Source organism: Jaculus jaculus, chromosome 12 (genome assembly GCF_020740685.1).
Source record: "Jaculus jaculus isolate mJacJac1 chromosome 12, mJacJac1.mat.Y.cur, whole genome shotgun sequence".
NCBI lineage: Eukaryota > Metazoa > Chordata > Mammalia > Rodentia > Dipodidae > Jaculus > Jaculus jaculus.
Window position 1 is genome coordinate 17,916,821 of NC_059113.1, and position 21,356 is coordinate 17,938,176.

The 21,356-nt window shown below is 50.4% G+C and overlaps 1 protein-coding gene across 1 annotated transcript in view; it reads left to right on the plus strand.

The window, feature by feature from the left end:
* The window catches only part of LOC101605832 (L-gulonolactone oxidase), a 34,647-nt gene extending 18,173 nt beyond the window's left edge, over positions 1-16,474 (plus strand). Inside the window, exons 5-12 of the mRNA XM_012950476.2 lie at positions 2,518-2,608; positions 6,754-6,939; positions 10,020-10,127; positions 10,912-10,988; positions 12,934-13,083; positions 13,212-13,376; positions 15,475-15,565; positions 16,147-16,474. Of these exons, the coding sequence (XP_012805930.2) occupies positions 2,518-2,608; positions 6,754-6,939; positions 10,020-10,127; positions 10,912-10,988; positions 12,934-13,083; positions 13,212-13,376; positions 15,475-15,565; positions 16,147-16,275 (997 nt within the window). The 3' untranslated portion in view covers positions 16,276-16,474. The remainder of the gene's footprint in view (positions 1-2,517; positions 2,609-6,753; positions 6,940-10,019; positions 10,128-10,911; positions 10,989-12,933; positions 13,084-13,211; positions 13,377-15,474; positions 15,566-16,146) is intronic.
* The last annotated feature ends 4,882 nt before the right edge of the window (positions 16,475-21,356 follow it).

Genomic DNA, 21,356 nt, shown 5'->3' on the forward strand with positions numbered 1-21,356 from the left:
GATTAGCAAGAGTCTCATGTTCAAATAAGGAAAGCAATTAGCACACAATTTAATCCCAACACCATGAGGTAGGAGGATCACCCTGAGTTCCAGGCCACCCTGAGACTAATTAATGAATTCCAGGTCAGCCTGGACCAGAGTGAAACCCTACCTCAAAAAAAAAAAAAAAAATCTGGGCATGGTGGCACACACCTTTAATCTCAGCACTCGGGAGAAAGAGGGAGGAGGATCGCTGTGAGTTCGAGGCCACCCTGAGACTACATAGTGAATTCCAGGTCAGCCTGGGCTAGAGAAAGACCCTATCTTGAAAAACAAAACAAAACAAAAAGAAAAGAAGGAAAGCAATGGTGTGAGATGGGGGACACCTGATGTTCTGCCCTGGCCACCCAAGGGAGCGCACCCTGCCTCCCTCTCAGGGCAGCACATTTCAGCAAGGGCACGCTCACACACACACACACACACACACACACACACACACACACACACACTGCATTACACACAGGTACCCAAGATTTAAAAAAAATCAGATAAAAAAGAGTAAATCTCAAAAAAAAAAAAAAGAACAAGAGTGCATCTCTAGCTGTACATCTCAACCAAGAAACAGCAATGACAGAGGTTTTGAACATTCATTTAGCGACCTAACTGCAGCTGGAAATTGCCCATGGTAGCCTGTGGTGGCCCCGTGGTGGCCAGCAGGCCTCGGCCTTCCTAGCAAAAGCCTCCAGGCATCTCAGTTCCTTTGCAGTCTGGAAACCATTGCCCTCGCCTGTCTAAAAGCCAGGGCAACTGGGATATTTGTGCTTAGGTCCCGGGGAAGCAAAAACGAATAAAACCCAGACCCTACCTGCAAGAAACTTCAACAACGGGCAGGCCAGTGGGAGACCGGTGAGCTCAGACAGGGACTGTATCGTGGTCCTGCCCTGGCCCGCCCCCTCCTTAGTCTTTGCCCGTGACAGTGGGAATCTGACCAGATCCCAGGTGGCAGGGCTAATGGACACCCCAAGAAGAGGAAGGGGAGAAAAGAGGACCTGGGGCCCAGAGGACAGCATGAGCCAAGGGACAGAACCGTTACTTCTTAGCTCCGGGGCCTGAAGCATCTCTGTACTTGTTTGTGAGGGGTCTCTGTCCTTCCCTGGGGACCCAATCCTCTTCCTCAAATGAGTGCATTCATGCCAGAGGGGCCCCCTGAACTCACGGCTCCATGTATACTGGAAGACAGCCTACCCCAGTCAGGGGTCACATGGAGGCTGAAGATTCACTCCTCTTTCCCTTAAAGAATCATGATGATGCCTATTTAAAAATGAGGAAACTGGGCTAGAGAGATGATTTCGTGGTTAAGGTGCTTGCCTGCAGAGCCAAAAAGGACCCAGGTTCAGTTCCCAGTACCCAAGTAAAGTCAGCTGCACAAGGTGGCGCATGTATCTGGAGTTCATTTGCAGTGTCTAAAGGCTGCTGGCACACCCATTCTTTCTCTCTATATGCCTCTTTCTCTCTCTCTCTCTCTCTCTCTCTCTCATAAATAAATAAATTTTAAAATGAGGAAGCTAAGGTCTGAGGCAAAAGGGCTTCCCAAAGTCAAAGTGAGTTGGGTAGGAGAGCCCAAGGCCAGAACTAAGGCAGGACAGCAACCTGGGGGGGGGTCATCCTGGATGCAAATCCTGCTTCTACCTCGTTCAAAGTGTGGGTGAAGTTCACTGACCTCAGAGCCTCAGAGACCTGTCTAGAAAACGAGTGTATAAAATAAGAAGGCCTGGAGGGCCAGACGCATGAAATATGCTCACGTAATCGTGTTGAGCGGTGTGAGCTCTCACTCATTTTTCTGGTCTTGTTGTGCCAGTGCCTTGACCCATGGACTTTGGACATGACCTTGCCTCCGCTCCTCCTCACTGCCTCTACTCTCAGGAGACAATGCCTCACATCCCTTTCTATGAATCGCTCTCCCTCACTGGACCACTTACTTAGCCTTCCTGCCCCTCATGGACATGAGAAGCTACAATGTGGTTTGATTGACTCAGCAGCCTCTCTGCGGGTGTAAGTAATGTTGCAATGAACATCTTCATGAGTGTGCCTTTCACTTGCTAGAGTAGTCTCCTGGGGCAGTTCCCAGCCCCTCGTTGAACAATGTGGTATTTTTGGGCTGGAGAGATGGCTTAGTGGTTAAGCGCTTGCCTGTGAAGCCTAAGGACCCCGGTTCGAGGCTCGGTTCCCCAGGTCCCACGTTAGCCAGATGCACAAGGGGGCGCATGCGTCCAGAGTTCCTTTGCAATGGCTGGAGGCCCTGGAGCGCCCATTCTTTCTCTCTCTCTCTCTTATTCTCTTTCTCTCTGCCTATTTCTCTGTCTGTCGCTCTCAAAAAAATAAATTTAAAAAAAAAACAATGTGGTATTTTCATAAGAGGAAATACCACCAATGAGCCTAAGTCTGATAGACAGAGAGACAGAAGTAGACTGAAAAGAAGGAGGTGGGTAAGCAAAGATTTGGCATTGCTCAGCTCTCTCTCCTCCTCTTCCTGTTCAGCCTGGGGGCAGTGTCTGAAGTGACAGCAGCTGGTGTCATTGGGTCTGGAACACACAACACTGGGATCAAGCATGGCATCCTGGCCACCCAGGTAAGTACACTGCACCCATGGGTGGGGTTGGCCCCGCTCCTCGTGGGCCTTAGAGACTTGGAGTCACCCACCACCCAGGAGCGGCATTTCCTTCTCTGGACCTCATCAAGCCCGAGAGAGCCCTAGGCTTGGTGATGCCATCTGCATCAGCTACTCTCCTCACTGCCGTGAACAGGTGCCCGAGAAGGAGCAGCTGAAGGGAGGGAAGGTTCATTTTGCCTTACAGTTTTTGGTTTTTTTTAAATTTTATTTATTTATTTATTTGAGAGCAACAGACACAGAGAGAAAGACACATAGAGGGAGAGAGAGAGAGAATGGGCACGCCAGGGCTTCCAGTCTCTGCAAACGAACTCCAGACGCGTGCGCCCCCTTGTGCATCTGGCTAACGTGGGACCTGGGGAACCAAGCCTCGAACCAGGGTCCTTAGGCTTCACAGCATGCACTTAACTGCTACGCCATCTCTCCAGCCCTGCCTTACAGTTTTGAGGGGATACATTCCATCCTGGAGAGGAACATGGCACTGGGTGCAGGTGGCTGGCTGGTCACATTGCCTCCCCAGTCAGGAAGCCGAGAGTGAGCCTGGTTTTCCAACTCAAAGCCAGAGAGTAAAAGCACTTCCTCCACCAAGGCTCTGCCTCCCAAAGCCTCCGTAACCTTCTCAGAAACGTACCACCTGCTGGGGTCCAAGCATCCCGACGCATGACATTTCACATTCAAACCACAGTACCATCCCAAGAGGCCTGCCTCCACCCCCGCAGCCTCTTCGGCACCATGTGGCAAATGGCAGGCGGGACAAGGTGTGCTGTGACCAGTTGATGGGCAGGGAGGGGGGCGGGACTATCCAGTGCAGTAAATGGAGGCAGAGGCTAGAATGGGTGTGGAGCAAAGCCTGTCTTATCTCAGACAAAAGGCACATCTTCGGGCTGAAGAGATGACTTGGCAGTTAAGGCGCTTGCTTGCACAGGCTAAGGACCCATGTTTGACTCTCTAGATCCCCCACAAGCCAGATGCACAAGGTGAGGCAGTGTGCACAAGATTGCGCGTGTGCACAAGGGGTGCATGCCTCCAGAGTTCAATTGCACTGGCTGGAGGCACTGATGCACCAGTTTTTTCTCTCTCTCTCTCTGTCTCTCTCTCTCTCATGAAAAAGCATATCTTCAATTATACTTGATGAGCATCTAGTTTGGGCAACTGGTTAAAAGCACCAGTTTGGGGCTCAGCCTGGATCACAACCTAGACCCACCACTCACAAGGTGTGTGCATGGTGGGAGACTTCCCGGGTTCTGGGGACGCTGTTGTCAAAATCCTCAGCTACGATGAAGACTATGGAGTATGATCATGAAAGTGCCTGTCTCATGGTGCCTGGCCACATGGCGGTTCAGAGAGCCTTTCACCCCCCCCCCATCCTGTGTGAGGAGGGGCCTGATGTCCCGGCTGCTGGAATTGTCCATGGACATTGCCATCTCTTCCTCAAATCTTCTCCGAAGGGAGCCCAATAGTAAACAGGAGTGGAGATGACCTGGGAGTCACACCCCCCCCAAAGCTTGACCCCAGTCCTAGTCCCCTACCCAGGACTGTTGCCCAACTTGTCACTACACAATGATCCAGAGTATGAACTTCATTTGAGGTGGCTATGCATCAAAATGCACAGAGAATTTACTGGCCGCTTTTCTTGGGAGCTCACGTGGGCAGCCCCGGAATCCGAAAGGTGTGCCTGCTGTTTGGTTTTCAGACAGTGTGGTGCTGGCAAGTTTGTGAGTCACTCCGTGGCTGTGGCAGAGTATCTGGGAAGGTCATCGTCAAGAAGCAAAGGTTGATTCCGGCCCACGGTTTCAGGGTTTCAGTCCGTGGTCAGCTGGCTCCATTGCTTTTTAGGCTTGTGACAAGACAGAAACATCATGTCACAAAGGCATGGTGAAGGAAAGCTGTGTGACAATCAGGAAGTAGAGAAAGAGAAGACAGATCCAGGGACAAAAACCTATCCTTCCAGAGCACCACCCCAGTGACTTATTTCCCCCAATTAGGCTGGACTTCTTCATTTCCTCTACCATCAGCCAGGTGTGGATCCTGTGGATGATCCACTGATGAGCTTAAGTCAATCACAGTTCAATCAACTCCATCAAAACCCATCAAACTGGCAACAAGATTTCAACACCTGAGCCTCTGGGAGATGTTTCAGATTGAAACCATAACCCCACAAAGCAAAGGGAGGGGACCTTAAGCATTGGCATCGGCAGAGGTGACTAAGCATGGTCTCTCATCTGACCCTCATCACACCTCTGGAAGCACTTATTGCTACTATCCCTCAAGGCCACGCAAGTATAGTTCCCACCCTCCCCAGGTCTTTTTAAAATATTTTAGGGCTGGAGAGATGGCTTAGCAGTTAAGCGCTTGCCTGTGAAGCCTAAGGACCCCGGTTCAAGGCTCGGTTCCCCAGGTCCCACGTTAGCCAGATGCACAAGGGGGCGCATGCATCTGGAGTTCGTTTGCAGAGGCTGGAAGCCCTGGCGCGACCATTCTCTCTCTCTCTCCCTCTATCTGTCTTTCTCCCTGTGTCTGTCGCTCTCAAATAAATAAATAAAAAATGAACAAAAAAATTTAAAAAAAAATATTTTAGGTAGCTATTTGAGAGAGGAGGGTGAAGTATATAGGCATGCCAGGGCTTCTTGCTGCTGTAAATGAACTCTAGATGCATGTACCACATTGTGCATCTGCCTTGACATGGGCACTGGGAAATCAAACCCAGGCCCGCAGACTTTGCAAGCAAGCACCGTTAACTGCTGAGCCAGCTAGCCCTGCCAACCGTCATAGGTGTCTAGCTCATGGGCAAGCTCTTACTTGAGTCTCAGGAGTTCAAACAGAGCATGCCTTTTGTTTAAAAAAAAAAAAAATGGTGTCTCTCCATGCCCCGTTTCTGCCAGCTTCTCTGCTCTGCTCTTCGGTCACCGTTAATCAGAATTAGTTCAGCTGTTACTGTCCCCTTGTGCTGAGCAACTACACGTGTCAGAAGCAATTTCCATCCACATTAGCAGGTAGCGGAGCGTAGAGAAGGACTTCAGCAGCCATGAGAGAGGTTCCCTCCAGAAGTGGGGCGCATGGGAACAGATGCTGAACTTCACCACCAGCTTCTGACTGAGAACCCCAGTACTTGCAAAGACCCAAAGTTTCTGATTGGGTGTGGCTGGTCAAGAGGATGCAATTCCCCCGAGGAGGGAGTCCCTGATGGAGAGAACGACATCACGTGACTGGGTGTCACTCAGGAACAGTGAATGCAGCAAGGCTGCAGGAACCCTTCTACAGGGCGGGTTGGGACAGTGGAACTGGCCACAGAGAATGTGCATGCACACACACACGCGCACACACACACACATTGCCTCACCAAGTACCCTTCCTTAGGAACTGTGCCCAGAGCGCCTCCAAGCAGGTGAGGCTCACTGTGAGTTCACAGAATGGGTGAAGGTAAGTCAAGTGCAACAGGGTCCCAGGTGACCTTGCTGCAGTCAGCTTCTCCTTGCTGGAACAAACATCCAACCAGACATAGCTTATGGGAGGGGAAGGTGTATTTCAGGTTTACAAATTCCAGGGTAACACCATCCATCATGGAAGAAGCTGGCTCACGTCTATAGATCCAAGTAGAGAGACAACATTAAACATCCAGCAAACACCAACAAGCACAAAACCTCCAGAGCGCCAACTTCTCTCCACACACCTTAGGGCTGGACTCAAGATCTGCCCCCAAACACACCTTACGGCTGGACTCTGATTCGACTCCAGTGACATGCCTTTGTAGCAGAGATATGCCTGCTAGGGGCTCAATTTTAATAAAACACCTGAGTCTATGGGGGTGGGGGGGGGGCATACATTCAAACTACCACAGACTTCAGGTGACAATAAGCTCTCCTCTGCTGAAGTCTGATGTCTAACCAGACCCAGCCTCCCTTTCCCCACACGTTTCTCTCCCCACCCCCAACTGCCCTCGGATAGTGACAGTGTACCTTGCTAGGGAACCCCTACTGGCTCTTGTGAATGGGAGCTACCTGGGATTTATACTAAGGACAAGCCAGGGAGTGAGGATGGGTGAGAAGGCTCTGAGGTGAGACAGTGACTGAGTGGGCTCTCAAGTGTGACACTTCTCCCTCTGCCAGGTGGTGGCTCTGACCCTGATGACAGCTGATGGGACCATTCTGGAATGTTCCAAGTCCATCAACCCAGAGGTGTTCCAGGCTGCAAGGGTGCACCTGGGCTGTCTCGGTGTCATCCTCACTGTCACACTGCAGTGCGTGCCCCAGTTTCACCTGCTGGAGACATCTTTCCCCTCAACCCTGAAGGAGGTACTGGCCCCTTGCTCAACACTGTCCAGCCTGAAAAGACTAATGGAAGACCATGGACAACCCCCATGGGTCTTTGGGTCACCTGAAGAAGGGGATCTCACCACCCCTTTCTTGGCCCAAGGGAGACATTGCTCAGAAGCTTGGTAGGTTCTAAAGCCCAAGGGAACTGCAAGCGTGGTTGGCAGATCAGCCTAAAAGGCAATAGAGAGCTTCCATAAAAACAAGCATGGGCTTCCCAATCTTGTAGACCCCTGACTGTCCTGAGCGAAGGACATACCAGGATCCTCTGTACCATGGAAGGCACTCTGGTCTTAGAGCTGGGCTTCCAGCACTAGTTAAAAAGCCCTGTCTCCAAACATGATTATATTCTGAGAACTAGAATTTAGGGTAGCAGCCTAGGAATTTGGGGATGCAGATGAGCGCCTGACAGAAGCATTCAGCTACCTAAGCATTGATCATGAGAATGTTACCCAGAGAGTGGGGCTTCGGGGAGACCAGAAGAAACCTTTGAGGACAAGGCATTTGCAGAATGAGAAATTTGCTGTTGCAAATTTCTGACCAAAAGTGGTCTATGGGAGGAAGGGTTGATTTCAGCTTACAATCTCAAGGGGAAGTTTCATCATAGTGGAAAAAGCATGGCAGAACATGAAACGGGCTCAAATCTTATCACAGCAGCTTGGAAGGAACAGCAAGAGTCAGCTGGCTGTCAGTAAGGTCAGATCCCAGTGACACACCTCCTCCAGCAAGGCTCCACAGTTCTCAAAAATTGCCACCAGCTGGTGACCAAGTATTCAAAATACATGAGCCTGTGGGGAACACTTCATTACAGTCACTATAAGGCTGTTGAGGGGCCAAAAGGAGACGGAGAGGTTGGCTAGGTAAGAATGAAGATAGAAATGAGAAGGTGGGGTTCCGGAAGAATTGGTGCTGGGCATTCATACTGGAGGGCTCCATCACATCCAGTGCAGCAGGGAATCAGGGATCGATAACAAGCAACAGATGGATCACAGCAGGCCATTGCTGAAAGCAGCTGCAGAGGAGGGCCAGCAGGTTAGAAAGTGAAAGACCATTGCAGGCGAGGGAGGAGTGGGTGGCAGGGACGCTTTTCATCAGAGAGTGATTGTACTCCTGAAAGCTTCGTGATGGAGTCTCTTGTCTTGCCTCTCAACTTAGCCATAACGTACTAATGCTTAAGCTGGAGAATTTGGCCCAGAGATAAAGGGGTTGCTTCTTCTTACTGGAGGACCGACATTGTCCCCCGTGCTCCTATTAGGATAAGATCTGGGTGTATGGACAGTCTCCTGACACCTGGCCAGTCATCTCTGCTCCTCTGTTGATGCAGCTGAGTGGGACTGAGACCACTTACAGCCAAGTACCATGTCTGTTGACCCATGAGCTTAGGCTGCCACTCCCAACCCAACATGCACACAAGCCCACATATGTGCACGCTTATTGGCAAGCATACCAGGTGCACATGCACACTTACGTGAATGCCCACATTCAAGCATACACACACACACACATGCATGCTTATGCATATACAAGCACAAGGTACATATGCATACTCACATGCTTGCACACACACGTGATCACACAGATCTGCATGTATGTTCACATATGTACACATATCCACATACAAGGTCAGTGGGCTGTGTCCAGAGTTCAAAATGTTAACCTCAGCTCATCTTAACGTGGAGACTTCTGTCCTAGATGTGACAGCCCTGAAAACACAAAGTGAATAGTAAGCAGTGGCTTGTGTTCCTGTCAAAAGGTTCCACTTGCTTTGATTTTGAAAGGCTGAGATGACCCATGAAAAATATCAATTGCCACCTTCCCCTAAGAGGCAAAATAGGGGCTGGAGAGATGGCTCAGTGGCCAAGAGTACTTCCGGTGGAAGCATGAAGGTTGAAGGAAGCCTGAGAGACTGCTTGAATTCAACACCCAGGACCCAAATAGCTATGCATGGACACATGGACACACACACCAGAGAAAGCAAAATAGACAGATATGCATATATGTGAATGCATTCACATGCACAAAATTACACCATCAAAATTCTCAGCAAGAGGGGGCTGGAGAGATGGCTTAGCGGTTAAGCCATTTGCCTGCAAAGCCAAAAGATCCCTGTTCAACTCTCCAGGCCCCACATAAGCCAGATGCACAAGGCGGTACATGCATCTGAAGTTCGTCTGCAGTGGCTAGAGGCCCTGGTGTGTCCATTCTCAATCTCTCTCTCTCTCTCTCTCTCTCTCTCTCTCTCTCTCTCAAATAAGTAAATAAAATATTTTTTGAAAATTCTTTTGGCCTGGAGAGATGGCTTAGCAGTTGAGAGCTTGCCTGTGAAGACTAAGGACCCCAGTTCGAGGCTCAATTCCTCAAGACCGGCATTAGCCAGATGCACAGGGGGGCGCACGCATCTGGAGTTTGTTTACAGTGGCTGGAGGTCCTGGCACGCCCATTCTCTCTCTCTCTCTCCCTCTCTCTGCCTCTTTATTTCTCTGTCGTTCTCAAGTAAAAATAAACAAAAAAGAATTTTAAAAAATCCTCTGCAAGGTGGAGGAGAGGGGCTCTGAGGAGCGCTGCTGCCTCTGGCAGCCTTGATCACAGTCCTCTAGCTCTGTGGCCTCGGCTTTGAAGTCTCTTAAAAGTGAGATTTGCCAGGAGTGGTGGTGCACACCTTTGATCCCGTCAATCAGGAGGCAGAAGTAGGAGGGTTGCATGGATCATGGCAAGAAGAGTTTGACAGTATAATGTTTATGTCAGGGTGACCAGGAAGCAGAGAAAAGGTAATACAGGAAGTGACCAGAGTCAGAGGTATACACCCAAGTTACCTATTTGTCCCAACTACGCCTCATCTCTTACCTTTCATCACCTCCCAATAATGCCACCACATTTTAAATCCATAAAGATATCCAACCACTGATTAAGTCGGCACCTTCATGATTTACTTATCTCTTGGGCGATGCCCTCAGAGATGCCCCCAGAGCTGTGCGTCACTGACCTTCTAGGTGTTTCTCAATTCCATCAAGTTGACAATGAAGATCACACATCCCACCTCCCCCCCCCTCCCCTTGATCCAGGTCCTCGACAACTTGGACAGCCATCTGAAGAAATCAGAATACTTCCGTTTCCTCTGGTTTCCACACAGTGAGAATGTCAGCATCATCTACCAAGATCACACCAACAAGGTACATACAGTGCATGCCAATCCCCGAACAGCATCCTGGCATATGTCTCTCCAGCCTCATCATACCCACAGCCTGGACCCCTTGCACCAGGGTGGCTGACACATCATGCTGGTAGATAATGAGATGGGAGTATCACCGAGCATTAGAAGAGATCCAGACAGGTCAGGGGGGGCAGAAGGAAGAAGAAGGTGACCAGGTGAAGTGCAGTGTGTCTAAGAGAAAGCCTGAACACAGGGGTGGGAGAGAAGAGAGAAGTACAGGTAGGACCAGGTGGGAGAAATCTGAGCCCCAGATGGCTAGCTGGGTCTCAGAAACTCTTACATCCACCTCTCCACGCCCAGGCATTCAGTGGAAGAGACAAATAGTTTCATTCCCCCACCCATATTTCCTCGAGCAAACAGGTCGCTTCTCAGCAGAAGAAACCAAAGCAATCACTTATGATGAATGTTAATGGTTCCCTGAATCTTGCTATGCGTAAGGGGGAAGGATAAGGTTCATAAAGTGTGGCTTACTGGACACGTAGCTCGTAGAATCTCAAAAAAGAGGGACAGGATTATGAAAAATAAGTGAGTAAACACATAAATAGAGGAATAATCGTGAAATGAACTAGGCGGGTCATGGAAATTGGCTTTGCCAGGGAGAAATAAGGCTTCCAGTTGTCCTGGCATGTGGGTCATTCCTTTTTCCTTCCTCCTCCCCACCCTGAAGCCAGTCGTGGGGCATGCAACCTTCTGAAGGTAGCTCAGCCCTTGATGCCTCACTGACGACCAAGCCTTCCTTCCAGGCCCCCTCTTCTTCCACCAGCTGGTTTTGGGACTATGCCATTGGATTCTACCTACTGGAGTTCCTGCTCTGGACCAGGTAGGCATGCAACAAGGACCTTCATCTCCATCTGCCATAACCTGTTAGGATGTAGTCCATAAGGGGAACAATAGCCCCTCCTTTACGTGTGTGATTCGGTCTGTCTTCTGGGTCCAGGGCAATGGTTTTCACCCTGGCCACACATCCGAATCACCTGGAGAGCTTGAGGTTAATATAAAGAGCCATAAAAGTCACTGAAAAGATTTGAAGGGGCGTTTTCAAATGAACCATGCAGCTGCTATGGTGCCATGGACTGAAAGGGGATGGAGGGAGTGGTGACATGACTCCACAGGAATGGTGCCTACGAGGAGGTGGGCAATTGAGAGGGGAAACTTGGCCAGGAGTGGATGGGTTGCTGGATGGATGGAAGGATGGGTGGGTGAGGGGTGGGTGGGTGGATGGATGGATGAGTGATGGATGGATGATGGATGGGTGGGTGGGTGGAAGGGTGGGTGGATAGATGGATGGATGGGTGATGGATGGGTAGGTGGGTGGATGGATGGATGGATGGATGGATGGATGGATGGATGGATGGATGGGTGATGGATGGATAAATGGATGAATGATGGATGGGTGGGTGGGTGGATGGATGGATGGATGGATGGATGGATATGGATGGATGGATGGGTTGGTGAGTGTGTGGATCAGCAGATGGGTAGGCAAACGGATTCCAGGTGCATCAATTTTGTCATTTCTGTGACAAACTACCTGAGTATGGTGGTTTGATTCAGATGTCCCCCGTAAACTTAGGTGGTCTGGACGCTAGGTTCCCCAGCTGATGGCAATTGGAAATTAAAGCCTTCTGGAGGTGGTGTATTGTTAGGGCAGGCTTCTGGGTGTTATAGCCAGTTTCCCCTTGCCAGCGTTTGGCACACTCTCCTGTTTCTGTTGTCCACCTTGCTTGGACCAGGAGGTGATATCCACCCTCTGTTCATGCCATCATTTTCCCTGACATTGTGGAGCTTCCTCTCGAGCCTAGAAGCCAAAATCAACCTCTGTCCCCACAAGAGACTCTTGGTTGGGTGATTTCTACCAGCAATGCAGACCTGACTACAACACTGAGCAAATCAGCTTCAAGGGGAAAAGATTTATTTTGGCTCAAGGTTTTCAGAGGTTTAGGCCCATGGCTACTTGGCTCCTCTGCTGTGGGCCACAGTGAGGCCGAGTCACGATGTAGAGGGGAGCAGAGCTGCTTGCCTCACGGCAGCCAGAAAGCAGAGAGAAAGGGAGAGAAATGAAGGGTCTGAGGATGATAGAGCATTCAAAACCACACCCCCAGTGACCCTGACTTCCCGCAACAAGCCCCTGCCTCCTAACAGCCCCCATGTCTATGATCTAATTAATGAGTTAACCTCATGATAAGGTAAGCACCCTCATGAGCCAATTACCTTTTTAAAACTCCACCAACTGGGGACAGGGCCATGAATTCCTAAGAGCACTTGTGTGGACACTTCATACCCAAACCCCTGCACCATCTATATCTAGATGGTGGAAAGGTCCAGACCAGGGATAAATAGATAGCAGGAGAGTCCGGGGATAGACTAGATACTTGATCCCTTGATCAAAGTCTACCTGGGGCTAACTCTTCAGTCACTTACTGGTGACTACTGAGACTACAGATAAAGTCCCCAACAGTGCACAGGCAGGAGTAACAGGCATAACACTGCCACTGACTAAGGACCACATGGAGCATGTCACCACCCAGGTCATTTGTTCTGGGTCATCCTTCCAACAGTAGAAGACAAGAAAGAGGGATGTTCCCCAATGTCTCTGACATTGACGTGTCGCCTCTTCCCAGAAGTCTTCAAGCCAGTTGAAGAGTCTCTTCTCTGGCTCCCATATCAGGGGTGAGGCCCTGGTCCCGTGATAACTCAGCCCCGTGCCATCACCCAGCTGGCACATATCAAAGGCTGGTCCCCTGTGCCCTCGGCCCCGCCCCCCGCAGCACCTTCCTGCCATGCCTCGTGGGCTGGATCAACCGCTTCTTCTTCTGGCTGCTGTTCACGCGCAAGAAGGAGAACAGCCACCTCAGCCACAAGATCTTCACCTATGAGTGTCGCTTCAAGCAGCATGTCCAGGACTGGGCGATCCCCAGGTAGGCCCCTCCAGAGCTCCGACTCCCCAGCCCTGTATATCCCCACAGGACTCCGGACCATGGAGGAGGGTCCCGGGCAGACTCTTCCTGACTAAAGTCTGGGTCCTATCTCGGGGGACTGCATGCAGGGAGAAGACCAAGGAGGCCCTGATGGAGCTGAAAGCCATGCTAGAGAACCACCCCAAGGTGGTGGCCCACTATCCTGTGGAGGTGCGCTTCGCCCGTGGAGATGACATCCTGCTGAGTCCCTGCTTCCAGAGGGACAGCTGCTACATGAATATCATCATGTACAGGTGACAGGCTCCCTGCCAAGTCAGGGCTGGGGACCTAGAGGGACTCCTATCCTCCAGTCCAGAATGCCAGCTCTGATGCTGCCTTCCGTAGAGGGACGCTGGAGACTCTATCTCATTTCTTTGAGTTCCTGCAACGCTTCCTCCCTGTAGACTGTTGGGACGTACACCATTTATATTCTGTGTCTGGCCTACATCACCATAATACGGATCTTACTAATGAGTTAATATTAATCAGGAAGACCTGCCATTTGAGAAGCGGACAGAAGCGTCATAGGGTGGCCTGTGTACTCTAGCTCATGGGTGTCCGTGCTTGTCAATAATTCTCACAGCCTGCAACGCTGTGATGTGAAGGATTCCAAGGCTGAGATTCAATTCAGCGGGAGGGAAGATCGTGCTTGATTTGGGGTGTCTGTGTGGATGTAGTCTCCCATCCTGTTGGCTCTGCCAGGCACAGCGCTGAACCCCCACCCAAGGCTGCCTTCTCGTTTCTCTCACCAAACAGGATGAGGTGGCCAAAGAAGTTTGCCATTCCTAAAGTTTCTCCTTTTTTAATGTTTTTTAAAATTTTTATTTATTTGAGAGAGCAAGAGAGAAACAGGCAGAGAGAGACAAAGAATGGGCGTGTGAGGGCCTCCAGCCACTGCTAATGAACTCCAGATGCATGCACCACCTTGTGCATCTGGCTTACGTAGGTCCTGGAGAGTTGAACTGGGGTCCTTTGGCTTTGCAGGCAGACGCCTTAACCACGAAGCCATCTCTCCAGCCCTCATTTCTCAAGTTTCTTGCGGAGATGTATCTTGCATCCGACTCCCCTCTCCTGCCCACACCTAGCCCGGCCCTTTTCTGCCTCTTTAACCGTGCTATCCCTGACCACACTGACTTAGTGGTTAAGGCACTTGCCTGTGAAGCCTAAGAATGCCTGTTGGAGTCTCCAGGTCCCGTGAAAGCCAGATGCACAGTGATGTAAGCACGCAATGTTTCACATGTGCACAAGGGGGCGCCACCTCTGGAGTTCATTCGCAGTGGCTGAAGGCCCTGGCATGCCCATATTCTCTCTCCCCACCCCCCCTTTTTCTCTCTCTCCCTCTTTTTCCCTCTCTCCCCCTTTTCCTCTCTTTCAAAAAAAATTTACTAATTTTAAAAAATGGCATGGCTCCTGGGATGGGAGGGTTCTAAAGAGCCACAATAGAGTTTCTGAAGGATGTGTTTAGGGGATGGTAGTTTATTTCATACAAGGACACAATGGTGAGACTCACATGTCAGCTGTCTGTTTACACAGCTTCTCCTTCCTTATGAATTAAAATTCAGAAGTGAGAGTCTACTGCCATGTATCTCTGTGTGTTTGAAAGGTCAGAAATGAAGTCAGGCTTCCTAGATCAGTCAGCCTGACGTGGCAGAGGGAGGACCGGCTAGAGTCAGGCGTTAAGCTATACAACCATCCCTGGCAGACACGACGAATTCACCTGGGGATTCCTGGGAACTGGCCAAAGGAGTGTGTATGTGTGTGTGAGAGAGAGAGAGAGAGGGAGGGAGGGAGGGAGGTTTCTTAACAATGGGGTCACATTCTGATAAATGCATGCTTAGCAATTTCGTCACAGTGAAACACCATCCAGTGCCCTGGCACATACCTAGATGGTACCTTTCTGCACAGAGAGCTGTTGCTAGGCTACACACCTGGGCAACACCACGTCACTACTATGGGCAACTGTACCACATTGGTAGGTATCCACATATCTGACTTATCTAAAGAGAAAAAGAGGCCATAAAGATCTGGGGCCGTAGGAGTTACTCAGTTCCATTATCTTCAGGGTCTGTCTTGGACCGAGATTACTTCAACCCACCATGTTGTCCAGGTAACAATTGAATAATATATGTGGGGGACACACAGTCTGGATCCATAGGGCACCAGAGTGAACAGACACCCTCAGGGGCTGGTCCTTGCTATTCTGCCCCAGAGACAGACAGACAGAGAGAGAGAGACTGTCTCATGCCAAGTGAGAACACTCATGGAGAAGGTAGGTGCCTAACAACTCTGGGTGGGAGAGCACATGGCCAGGCTAGCTCACCTCCTGTCCCCCACCCCCCACCCCCACCCCAGGCCCTATGGCAAAGATGTCCCACGGCTGGATTACTGGCTGGCCTACGAGACCATCATGAAGAAGTTCGGGGGCAGACCCCACTGGGCCAAGGTAAGACTTACAGGTAGAGTCAGGCCCCTCTCCAATAGTCAGGAACCTACTATCTATCTGGTCTGTACCAGGGGGTCCCTCTCACCCCTGTTCCTCTGCGCCCCCAAGCCCAGTTGAGCAGGATGAAAGCCACAGTGACTTCACTCCCAGACCCCGTCCCCTCCTGGGCTCAGACCGTCCCTGCAGGTGTTTGTAGAAATGTTTCCTCTTTCATTTTATTTTTCTGACTCCCATAGGGATCTGTGAGCTGGATAAGGCAGGCATCAGTGTGTCCATTTAACACGTCAGAAAGTGGGACCCCTTGTAGATCCCAGAGCTTTCTCCCTCCATATTGTCACGCTACCAGTGCTGATGGGATGGGGATCCTGGTGCCACACTCTGCCCCTCTGGTGGGACTGCCCACGCCCCTGGCCCCTCTTCTCTCAGTTTGAGGGTTCTGCATCGTGTGGATCTGTAAAAGACAGGGGACTGTTTGTCCTACCCTTGGGTTCAGGGACTCCAGGCACCTGGGCCACATCTCTGCTTGACCTCCCAGCTCTGAGAAGAAGAGATTCATTCATTGCTTCTGGTTGCCTTCACAGGCCCACAACTGCACCAGGAAAGACTTTGAGAAAATGTACCCTGCCTTCCCAAAGTTCTGTGCCATCCGCGAGAAGCTGGACCCCACTGGGATGTTCTTGAACCCCTATCTGGAGAAGGTGTTCTACTGAAACAAGCTTCCCCCCCCCACATACACACAACTGTCCCACATCCACCACCCAGTGGGGACAGACCTCCTCTCCCCACCCCACGGGAATGAGCAGGGCTCTGGGTGGAGCCTCTGCTCCCTTCCCCATCGGTCATTCTCACCTCACCTCTTGCAGCCTGGCACCTTGTCCGTGAGCCCCGCCATATCTTACAATCACCACATCTTTGCCCATGAGAAGAGGGGGACAATAGTCTGCTCAGAGGTTAAGTTCGACCTACCACCATATGTGACATGAAATCCCCCAGGCCTACAACTTCAGCACTGCCCCCCCCCACTTCAGAAGGGACACCTTGACAAAGGTTTAGGTACAGATGTGACATGGGCCATGTTCTGCTCTCCTTTACCCCTGAGGGTCTTTCTGACACTCAGAGGCTGCCTGCCCGTCCTGAGGGATGCCCTCTTCCAGCTGGGTCTGCCCTGCCTTCTGAGTGGCAGGGCCTGACCCTCACAGTGTCCCGTCACATTCTGAGGATGTTCAGGATGGAATTCTCCTCGCTCTCTTCTCAATAAAGGCCAACAGTTGACATGCCATGTGTCCCTGCCCCTTCACCTCCAAAAGCCGCACTGCCTCCCTGGCTTTTTCCTGGGATAATGTCTCCAGCTTCCTTCTCAGTTTCAATTTGCTCGTAGCCTTCGTGGAGCATTCCTTGGAGAAGTGCCATGTCCCAAGGGCTTTACAAGAAGGGAAAGACCCCGAAGAGAGGCTGGAGATGGGGCTCCATGGGAAACTGCACTTGCTGTGCACATATGAAGGCCTGAGAGGGCCTGAGTTCGATCCCTGGCACCCACATCAAAAGCTGGGCATGGCCACGCACACCTGCAACCGCAACCCTAGGGGTGGGGTGAAAGGCGGGCAAGAGACTGGAGAATCGCTCGTTCTTGCCAGCGTCTTGGTTCTTGCCAGCTGGTTCTTGGCAGCTCCGGTTCAGAGATTCCATCTCAAGGAAACAACATGGAAGAGCAATAGTGAAGGACACCTGACACCCTTCTCTAGCCTCCACTGGCATGGGTACAAAGTGCACACACGTCTCTACCAACACCACACCATCCACAGTACACACACACACACACACACACACACACACACACGGAGCCTGAAGATATTTTCTCTTTTCTTGACACATTTATATTTTAATTCTGGGTCTCATAGGAGATAAGTATGCAAAACTATGTAGAGGACTCTCATACTTTACTAACTGTGGTGGTTTGATTCAGGTGTCCCCCATAAACTTATGTATTCTGAACGTTAGGTTCCCAGCTGATGGGGATTTGGGAATTAACACCTCCTGGAGGCAGTGTACTGGGTGCGGGTTTGTGGGTGTTATAGCCAGTGTCCCCTTGCCAGTGTCTGGCACACTCTCCTTTTGCTGTTGGCCATCTGATATTGGCAAGGAGGTGATGTCCACCCTCTGCTCATGCCATTATTTTCCCCTGCCATCATGGAGCTTCCCCTTGAGTCTGTAAGACAAAATACACACACACACCCCACACACACACGAGCTGCTCTTAGTCAGGGGTTTTCTGCCAGCAATGCGAACCTGATTGCAACACTAACAGACAGAAAAATCAGATCAACAAAGGGACAAAGGACTTTGACAGACATTTCTCTAAGCTACACAGCTGACTTTACAATAAACCCATGAGAAGATACCCAGCATCACTACTTATTAGGGAATGGCAAGCTAAGCCATGAAGGTATGCCACTTGGCCCTGTTGGGATCAATGTTAACAATGACAGAATTATTCGAAACAGGGCCTGTGTGGTGGTGAGGATGTGGGGAGACTGGATGGAACCTTGTGCTCTGCTGGTGGGAAGACAAAACAGTACAGATGCTATGGAGAATGGCATGAGCCCCAAAGGAAGGAAAATCGAGCCTTGTAGAGGTTCCTCCACATTCCTGGCAGTGTCCATCCCAGAAGTCATTGTACCCACGGACGGGGGAGTGGGTGAACGAAGCCTGGTCTAAGCATGCAGTGACATAGTGCGGCGTCTTAAAGGGAAGGAAATTCTGACGTGTGTATAACATGGATAAGCCGCCAAGGTACCGCACCGCAGTGATGCATCTGCATGATTCCATTTCAGTGATGTGTCTAGAGAAGTCACATCCACAGATAAAACAGAACAGGGGTTCCCGTGAGCTGCAAGAGGACTCTGGGAAAGATGGACATGTTGTGGGCTTGCATGGTAGTGTGTGTATAGCAAGACCTTTAGGTCATGGAGCCGTGCATATTAAAATAGCTAAAAGGTGGGGGATGGAGAGATGGTTCAGTGGTCAAAAGCACTTTCTGTACAGGCCTGAGGGCCTGAAAAGAATCACTCAAGGTTGACCCCCCAGGACATACATAAGCAGCTGGGTGTGATCATGCATGTAACTCCAGTCCCCCAGTGGAGTGCAGAACAGAGAATCACAAGGCTCAAGAACAATGAAGACAAGCTTCAGGATCAGCAAGAGATCCTGGTTCAAGTAAGAGCTGGAGGACGAGAGGTAGAATGGGACACCCCATGTTCCCCTCCAGCCACTGCAGGCCAGTCACACCTTACCTCAGGTGAGCTGAGTGCATAGGGTGAATATACCACACACACCACATCACACACACACACACACACACACACACACACACACACACACACACAAAAAGAGCTGATGGTGGGGCTGGAGAGATGGCTTAGCGGTTAAGGCACATGCTTATGAAGCCTAAGTACCCAGGTTCAATTCTCCAGGTCCCACATAAGCCAGATGCACATGATGGCCCATGTATCTGGAGTTCATAGAGGCCCTGGTGTGCCCATTCTCCCTCTCTCCTCTCTCTCTCTCTCTCTCTCTCTCTCTTTATTAAATAAATAAATGAAAATAAAATCTTTAAATAAAACTGATGGTAAGTTTTATATTCTGTGCTTTTGAACCTCAATAAAATGAAGACCTTTATACTCTACTTCAGATAACAGGGTGCTACATAGCACAAAGGGAGAATATGATGTGGTATTGGAACTTCAGGTCTTTGAGAAGGAAGCTGAAGTTGGTTGGGGATCCACCCCATCTCATGTCATGCACCTTAGGGTTAGGTGCTAGCTTTCTTTTTGTTTTAAAAAGCTCCTCACGTGGCTGACCCCACTGCTGACTCTAGGGTTCCCTGGAGCCCCTTCTCTCCATCCTCTTCCCTCTGCCCCAGGGCACAGTGGCCTAGGTTTGCGGGTCACTGGGTGCCTCTCCACCCATAACAGAAGTTCTAACTTGAGGAACTGGAAGGATTTAGGCAGGACACCAAGGTGGCTGGAGATATAGCTGGGGATATAGACTGGCCTCTTTTTTTTTTAACGTATGTTTGAGAAAGAGAGATGGAATATGGGCAGGCCAGGGCCTCCAGCCACCGCAATGGAACTCTAGACGCATGCGCCCCCTTGTGCACATGTGCAGCCCTTTCACACTTGCATCACGTGTGCCTGGCTTACATGGGACCTGGAGAGTTGAACATGAGACCTTAGGTTTTACAGGCAAGCACCTTAACTGCCAAGCCATCTCTCCAGCCCGAGGACTAGCTTTGACTGGAGTGAGCACCCAGACACTGGTCACGGCCTATTTCCCCTGGGTGCTGTCGGTAATAAATAATGGCAGCAGACAGGCAGACCGTGGTGCCTCGCTTCTCTCTTTCTCCTTGCCAAGCCTGCGCCCTACATCTGGTGGACCAGAATGGGTCAGAGCTGCTGTTGGACCTTCAGAGAGTGACCCTGGAGCAGGAGGAGATGAACAAACTCTGCCAGGCGCCATGGAACAACGGCGTAGTCCACGGGGGATATGACCAGCAGAGGTTAAGCCGGATCGTTGTTTCAGCGGCGCAATGGCAAACAGCTCAGTACGAGCCCTGTGTGTACGTGTGTGTGTGTGTGTGTGTGTACGTGTGATCCACGTGGCCTGGCATTTGCTGCCACACTGGCGGGTTTAGTGATCGCTGGTTCCGTGACTGAACTCTGACCACCTGGGGCATTTTTGAATCATCCCCTGGGCTGTGTTATCTAGCCCTGGATTGACCAAGCTCCTTTATTGAGGATGGAAAATACCTGACAAGGCTGGGTCTATGCTGGACACGGGACCGGGAGCCCTGGTCTGCTTGAACTCGGAATCTGGCCGTGGGACTACAAGCGGAGCCTGTCATTTTTACAACTACATCACACACCGTGGTCTCTCGAAATCTTAGCCTGGTGCTTAACTGTGAATAGCCAGCTTGTTGTGGAGTGAGATGGGAAACCCTGTGTTCTAGCTCACTGGGGATCTGTCACATTGATCATATCTCCAGAAAACCCTGTGATTTTTTTTTTTTTTTTTTTTTTTTTTTGATACTGGGGAGTGAACCTAGCGTCTTGTGCATGTCAGGCAAGCGCTCTGCCAACCAAGCTATATCCCCAGCCACCTTGGTGTCCTGCCCAAATCCTTCCAGTTCCTCAAGTTAGAACTTCTGTTATGGGTGGAGAGGCACCCAGTGGCCCGCAAACCTAGGCCACTGTGCCCTGGGGCAGAGGGAAGAGGATGGAGAGAAGGGGCTCCAGGGAACCCTAGAGTCAGCAGTGGGGTCAGCCATGTGGGGAACTTTTAAAGTGGGTTCATGAAGAACTCTCAAATGGATGTAAATGACTCTTGGAATCTAGCAGCACAATGACGGAAATGAGAAAAAAAACAAACAACAACAAAAAAAACACCTCAAACGTACTAAATGACATTAATGGAGTATGTAAACAAATCCCCTGACCTCACAGCCCTAATTAGTGCATAAAATTAGGAGAAATGTACTGAGTTTTCCCTGACGTTGCTTTATAGAAATTCCAAAAGCCTAACTTTAGACGCAAACTGACACTTGACTTGTATTGTAGATGTGTTGCATGGATAGTTCACGAACTGGTGCCTCAAAACAGACCCAAGAATGTTCTCAGCCGTGGAGGCACACGTGGACTATGATACAAACCTGGCGTGTAGCCAGGTGGTGTTTGTTTTCCATTTGCAGTACTTTTGATGGACAGAATTCTATAATTAGAGAACATTAACAAAAGAC